Source organism: Caretta caretta, chromosome 10 (genome assembly GCF_965140235.1).
Source record: "Caretta caretta isolate rCarCar2 chromosome 10, rCarCar1.hap1, whole genome shotgun sequence".
In the NCBI taxonomy this organism is placed as follows: domain Eukaryota; kingdom Metazoa; phylum Chordata; order Testudines; family Cheloniidae; genus Caretta; species Caretta caretta.
Genome location: NC_134215.1, coordinates 32,547,934 through 32,555,311, shown reverse-complemented (window position 1 = coordinate 32,555,311; position 7,378 = coordinate 32,547,934). Strand labels below are relative to the sequence as shown.

The following is a 7,378-nucleotide window of genomic DNA, read 5'->3' as shown; positions in this document are numbered from 1 at the left end:
GGATCTGGCTGGGCAAGTCTCTTTGGGAGGGAGGCACGCACGACCTCCTGGGGCTAACAGCACATGTGACATTCCCCCTCGGTGTGTACTGGGAGAGGCTACTCTCGAAGAGGCCCCGTGGGGGCGTGTTCCCTGGACTGCTTCTTGTAGCTAGGTTTGTCTCATCGCTGAGAACGGCTTACAGTGCCCAGCGGGGGGATGGTGCTGCCAGCCTCAGGAAGCAGGCAAAGGTGGCAGAAGGCTCTCCTCTTCACTCCCAGCCCCATGTTAGAGTAGCCTAGGACTGCTCGAACTTACAGTGGCCGGAAAGGAGGGGCTGAAAACACAGCTGAGGCTCAGCACTGAGGAGTCCAAGCAACATCTACTTTCTCCAGCTACATCCCCTTTCCCTGCCAAACCTGCATCGAGCCACTATAGAGGATGCCCGTGGGCACCCAGCGCCAGAGAGGCTGGCCCTCCCTGGAGTCGAATGGGGAGTGAGAGCCCCGCCACCACCACCACACTGGAGTGTCTGCGTCCTCGTCCCCTCTGTTCACCTGCCCCGCAAGGGACATGCAGGCGGTTTGGGTGTCCACGGTGAGATCCTCAGGCCTGATTCTCCTCAGCGGTACTGAGAGCCTGCAGGACCCCCCCCCCCCCGACTGCCAGCACAGCAAGCACTCAGCACCGCTGGAGTACAGTGTGTCCGACAGGGCAGGGACGGTGCTGAGCACCTGCAGCCTTCCCCCGCCCCCTCTCACACACACCGACTGCCAGCCCGGTGAGCGCTCAGCACAGCCGGAGTACAGTGTGTCCGACAGGGCAGGGATGCACTCCCCATCCCACAGGCCCCCACCTGCCTCCAGCACGCAGTGCACCAGGGGCGGATCCAAGCCTGAAATCAGTGGGGCTAGGGCAGGATTCGGCCCAGTATGTGAGCTGCCCTCGGGGCCAGCCTCTGTCTCAGCGCTATGGGCCCCTCGTGCATGGCTGTGATCGGAGGGCATTGCTGATACACATGCACTGAAAAGAAGCATTTATTCGCCCTAGCCAGTGCCATCACAATCCGAGGAGAACAAAATCAAACACCAGCATTGCCACAGCCTGGCTCTGGGCTGCTGGGAAATCCCAGGTGACATGTCTCCCAACCCCCACCCTGTCCCATAAAAAGGGAGTGAGCTTTATCATTAACCAGGGTGGCACATGGCGGGGATGCAGCGATCAGATGGCAGCAGGTGCACCCTGGCACTGCCCAGCATCCCTGCAGGACATACAGACATGGATGGTTTTACAGGATGGGCACAAAGGCTGGTGCTGCAGCTGGGAGGGACCCAGAGCCTGTCAGGTTTAACAGGTGAGAGCAGGCTAAGGCCCATGGTGCATAGGCCAGGCATCGGTTTGGGGGCTTGGTTCAGTCAGAACTGCAGGTGGGCATGGTGCCCCCATCCAGAGCCAATCCTCAGCACCTTATGGGCATAGAGCGTCTGTCCAGCACAGGGGCCCCTGGTGGGGCTGGCTGGGGCCCCAGTTCCTCTGCCTCACAGCATGCTGAACTGATCGGTTTCCATAGCCGGCCTGGCCAGCTCCCTGCCGGTGCTGGGCAGCTCCTGCTCCTGCCCGGGCTCTGATGTCCAGTTGGCCAGGAGGTCGCTGAAGTCAGGCGGGTTTGTGTTGAGGATGCATGGAGGGCCAGGTGACGGCTCTTTCCAGAAGGACTGTGGCAGCTTCCTCTTGTGCATGGGCATGATGTGGGCATACTTCTTCTCCAGCCGCAGCTTCCTGCCGTCAGCCGCCCTCCTCTTGAGGAAGCGGTGCAAGCCATATTCGAAGAGCTCCGCTAACGGCCCCAGCTTCTGCACCCCGTCCTTGTTACAAATGGACCTCCAGACCCGCTGGTCGAGCTGCCCGGGGGGCGCCACAGGGCCCTGGGCATCCTCGTCATCCAGCTCGCCACTCTGGGCGAGTCGCATCAGGTCTGCATAGTACAGCTCCCGCCCCAGCCGGCGGGGAGAGAAGCAGTCCTCGTAGATGTTGCAGGAGTCAGGGTCCTCATCCTTGGCCTTCCTCCCAAAGTATCTTTGGATGTCACAGCTGATCAGCTCGGAGAACTTCAGGAGCTGCAGGGTCATTTCTGCATCACTCTGGCTGCAACCAGCTGTGACTTTCTGCCCCTCTGTGCCAGGACTGTGACAGGGAGGGCTGTCCTGCTCTTCCACGTCATAGTAGTCTTCCTCTTCCACCTCCTCCTCATCTGACAGGTCTTGGAAGTCCATGTCCTGGGGTGGGGTGGGGTGGAGGAATGAGTGCTGGAAGGAAGCAGCCAGCCTGAACTCTGGCAGGTTCCTGATCACTCCTGCAGCCATCTTACCACGCTGCGTATGGACGGGTGCCGCTGGGCTGTGCAGTCACACTGGAGGATGCAAGGGAAAACACATGGTTAGGGATGTGTGGATGGGACCCGGTGGAGGACTAAGGCTTGTGCAGTGATACTTCTGCTCCCCTCTGTGTGTTAACTCCCCAGTCCAGCCGTGCAGGTGCTTTCCTCCTGTGCAACGTCAGTGCTTCCCCGCTGAGCAGGGCCAGGGTGCTGAGAGCTGGAGGATCTTGCACTTTGTTCTCCACGTGCCTGGGAGCTGCCTGTCAGTCTGTACGGGTCAGTTACAGTGGGAATGGTTCAAGCAGCTCTGTATTCATGCACCTCCCCCGCCCCCCCCCCCCAGTCTTGCTCTGTGCTCCTGCCTTTGCGCACAGCTGGCCAGGTGCGGTGGCTGAGGTGTGCTGCGGTATGGGACTAGGGCCCGTTCTCTACAGCTCTGAGGTGGTTGCTGCGCAGTATGGGGTCACCGCGACTCTGCTGGAAGCAGCTCAGGGGGCAGCGGTGCTGGCGTTACCAGATCCCACCGGCTGTTGCCATGTGCGGAGCAGGTCGGATCCAGGATAACAGTTTTATTGCACAACTGGAGATGGGATTTATGCTGCTTAAGCAAACAAACAACCCCCCTAACATCTGCCGGGCCTGAGAAGCACAAGGCCACACAGCCAGCCGGGGGCAGGGAGAGAACCTGGCGTGCAGCTGGGCACATTTTCCAACTGGCAGCTTGGGGCGTTCTTTGTCAGCAGGGTCTGGCAGCAGCAGGAGGCAATCTCCCTCCCACGACCCAGGCCAGGGATCAAGCCCCGGTTTGGATCTCAGTTGCCCTGTGTCAATGGGGAGTAACTGGAGAGAGCCCAGGGTAACAGATCAGCATCTCCCCAGTGTCTGCTTGCCCTGCCATAATGGTCACCCCACGCCTCCCATGGGTGTGCTGAGGGGGCAGGGTGGGGAGGGCATTTGGCTCTTGTGCCATTAAGGCCCAGGCCTGTGCTGGCACAGCATGGGCAGGACCAGCCCCAGGGAGAACGCTGGGAGGGAGGCACTGATTGCCCATGTGCAGCTGGAGCGCCTGCTTAGAACCCAGCCTGGGCTGAGACCGAGCACGGCCCGACCCACAGCCAAAGCACTCCAGAGCTGGCCGGCCCGGAGTGCAGGATTCTCAGACCTAGGGGCTGGGTTTGGTCCCTTTGGGGCTCAAGCTGAACCTGCTCTGGCTCCTCCCAGTGCTGATGCCCATTCAGTGGCTTTGCATTGCCCGCCTGAGACAGGGCGGGGCTGGAGTGGCTGCTGAACTGGCAGAGGAGAAAGGCGCAAGGCTGTGACCGCCCCCGCCCCGTCTCCCCCTCGGTACTGCCTCAGAGAGCAGCACTGTGAAGGATCACTCTCCAAGCATCCAAAAGAACATAATGGACCATCCCATCCCTGCTCGTGACTGGTTCCCAGCCCTGGGAAGAGACTGCATGGTCTGTAGGCGTTTGGAGTCATTTCTATAGGGCCTTCCAATTCCAAAAGGCGCCACTTGGAATCCTCCCTGCCCTGCTGGGACCCGGGCTGCTGATCGGAAGGTGGGTGCATGGCCGGCGGCAGGTGCTGAGGGGGCCCTGATCTGTGGCAGGCATAAGGAGCTGAATGCAGCGTGCTCCTTCCTGCCACCGTGCTGGTGACTTCCCCACACAGCTGGGTGCCTCGCTCCAGCTAAGCGCTCCCTCCCCAGCAGCTCTCCCAGGGGAGCTAGGGAACCATCTGCCCTACAGACACTTCCGCCCGCTCGGGCTGCGCCCACTGGCTGGGGCCGTATCGCCCCACTTGGGCCTTTATCTCCAGGCTCTACGCTAGCAAACAGCAGCCCTGTCAGGCTGGAAGGGTGTGGGCACATAACGGGCATTTGTACCGCAGTGTATACACCCCCGCCGCACCCTGTCTGCGCTACAGGTCGGCTGCCACTGCCCCAGGACTAGCCACCCGGCTGGGGAGATACAGCTGGGGACCTGCGAGTGCTGACTCAACCACTGGGGCATGGGTGTCTCCTGCTGGGCACCCCCCACCGCGGGCGCTGCCCAGCTAGTTCTCCAGGCATGCTGCTGGTGCCAGGGCATGGCCCCCGTCCGCTCCTCCCCACAGGCCCAGCCCTCACTGACAGTCCGCAGCCCTTGCTGCCCGGCCCCCCAGCCACATGCCTGGGGCAAGGCATTTACCAGTGCCTGGCTTCCTTCACCAGTGTAGAGAGCACCCACCTCCAGCTGCTTTATAGCTGCACTATCTGGCCCCCTGACCCTTCCACCCCAGGTGCTGGAGCTCAGGGGCTGCCCCTCGCTGCAGCCTGAGCACCGCTGTGGGTAGAACACGCACAGCTCAGGGAAGGCTCTGGAGTCCCACCCAGGGCAGGCAAGAGGCCGGTAATGCAGGTGGGCAGGGCCCCACAGCAGGTGGTGTGCAAGTGGGAGCCACCCCCCAGAACACCAGAGAGAACCACCAGTGTTCCCTGCACTCACCCCCCTGAGCAAACTGAGCAGGAAGGGCTGGCAGCATCCCACTCAGCAGCAGGGCAAGACTTTTGTGTGCCACCGCACCCTGTCTAAGCTCGCAGACTGTGGGCTGGGGAGTTCCACTGGGCCTGAGGCTGGTCCGGCCCCAGGAGCTGCTGCGTGCCCTCCACACCTAGATTCGGCATAGCTGTAGATCCCTATCCCCTGCAGGCTGGAATGCAGAGACAGCTGCAGAACTGGGCTCCCTGCACCCAGCGCAAGCTTCCTGCAGCCTGTCCCCTGCAGAGCAGCCCCCGTTGGCTCGCCACCTTCAGGGTACTCCATGCCCATGCAGGGTGGGGGGCCATTCCCACCATTAGGCAAAGACGCTAAAACCCTTTGCCCTTCCTGAGAGGATCTCACGTAGTTTGGGAAACAGTCCCAGCACCTCAGCGGTGCCCTGGGAGACAGGCAACATTGCTACGTCCCAGGAGGAGAAACTGGGGACAAATCACTTGCCCTGTGCCTAGGCAGAGCCAGAAACAGAAACCAGGAGTCCTGGCTCCAGTTCCCCCTCTCTTACCAGTACAGCACTCCCAATACAAAGAAAACTAGGAGAGCCACCAATGGGTAGGAGAGTGTGGTCTAGGGGCTAGAGCAGGGGACTGGGAATCAGGAATCCTGGCAAGTCACTTCCCTGCTCTGTGCCTCAGTTTCCGCATGTGTAAAGCAGGGATGACACTACTGTAGAGTGCGAGGCACAGTGTGCTCTGTGGATGGAGGATGCTAGAGAAGGGCAAAGTATGACTGACACATACAGAGCCCGCTGCCAAGTGGGCAGCCTCACCCCTGGTCCCCATGAATCCAACGACCTGGCCAGTGTGCTGCACGCTGGTAGGACCATCCCGTGCAGCATGCATGCAGGTGGGATAGGAGGGGAGGGGGGATGGGAGAGGATTTAGCAGGGGCTAAAGCAGTGTCCCAAGCGACCCACATGGAGCAGGAGCAATGCTGTGGCTGGGAGCTGGGCAGGCTGCTCCACACTGGGAGCCAGTGGGCTGGGAGCCAGCTGGCCGGAGCCAGCCTGGGGGTCACCCCTACACTCAGCGGTGCTGCCCCGGGAGAACAGGGACCCATGGGTGTACTGAGCGAGGAGATGCTCGGACGCTGAGGATGCCCCTCAGGTGTGACACTTCCAGCGCTGGGCTGTGGGGGCGAGTTCAGCTCCTGGGTGGGGGATGCTACGGAGAGACCCAGAATGGGCCTGAACCTGAGCTCCAGCTCCTGGGCACCAGCACACGCCACTGAGAGCAGGGGGTCGCTCCTGACCTCCAGCAAACGAGAACAGGATCCCGCCGCAACCGTGCCATCACCCCCCAGCCACCTCCACCCGCAGGCCATGTCCTGTGCCGATGGTGCTTTCACGAGGGGGTCACGCAGCGGGAAAGTCCAGCCTGCCCGGGAAAGCAGGCCTCATTCACTCCAGCCCCTGCTCACCCACCTCCAACTGACCGCAGACAGCCCGGCTTTGCTCTCTCCAGACACCTCCCCCATCCCGCTGGGATCTCTCAGCCGCAGGGCCCACGTGCGTTCTGTGCCAGCACTGGGAATGCAGAGGGGCCAAAGGCTGGGGAGCACCGGGGGCTGAGCCTGCCCAGGCAGAATGGCCCTGTTCTCCTTGGCCCATTCAATGCACCCTGGGTGCCAGTCTCTGCCCCCGGCTGTCCCTTGCAGCACTCAGCTGCTGGGCAGAAAGGGGACCCGGGCGCTAAATAGGGAGTGGTTAGAAAGAAGACTGACTCTACAGCTTCTTTTGCAGCTATGCGTGGGGGGACGGGACACTTCTTGCCCCGAGCGGTCAGCCTGAGGGAGAACGAGGCCAGCTTTGGGGTGCAAGCGACTGAAATACCATCCTGGTGCCTGAACAAGCCAGGTGCCTCCGGGCGTCATGAGCACCAAACCACTGTACTGCACCCTCCTCGTTGGAGCCTCAGCACTTACCTCGCTGCAGCAGCCGTGCCATGCGCAGCATCCCAGGCTCTCTCTCTCCCCTGGCCATCCCTCCACCTGGGGCTGAAGTATTTATAGTGGAGCTGGACTGACGGCTGGCAAATATTTGGTAGCTGTATTGTAATAGTAGACTTGGTAAACAGAGCTTTGGTTTGCTTTAGCGCCCAGCAACCAGAGAACACTGCAGCAAGGGAGCCAGTGGGACGGAAGATAGGGCTCACCTTAATGGTTGACTTCCCAGGGGATTTTCAAGTGTTGTTCCTGTAGATTCACCTATTAAATCTGCAGTCACAGCTGCCAGACCACCCCGCACACTTGTGCAGAGGGCTCTTATCTCCGCTGCTGATTGGAAGCGAAATCAAGCTTTGTCAAACAGGCGTAAAATTAAATTTCATGCTATTTTGACTCCTGGAGTAGGCATCTTCTGAAGAACATAATGCTCATCAAACAAGCCCTGTGCAAATACTGGCCACAACGGGCAAGGGACGTGCCCTAGATGGGGGCCTCCCCATTAGAAACAGCCTCTCGAATCAGCTGCAGGACTAGAGAC

At 60.8% G+C, this 7,378-nt stretch overlaps 1 protein-coding gene across 1 annotated transcript; it reads right to left on the bottom strand.

Moving 5' to 3' along the window:
- Window positions 1-1,043: 1,043 nt before the first annotated feature.
- PERCC1 (proline and glutamate rich with coiled coil 1) lies at window positions 1,044-6,983 on the bottom strand. The gene is made up of 2 exons (XM_048867210.2): window positions 6,820-6,983; window positions 1,044-2,389 (listed from the first exon to the last, which is right to left on the bottom strand). The coding sequence occupies exon 2, from the start codon at window positions 2,340-2,342 to the stop codon at window positions 1,518-1,520; it is 825 nt and encodes a 274-aa protein (XP_048723167.1). The 5' UTR covers window positions 2,343-2,389; window positions 6,820-6,983; the 3' UTR covers window positions 1,044-1,517.
- Between the last annotated feature and the right edge of the window lie 395 nt (window positions 6,984-7,378).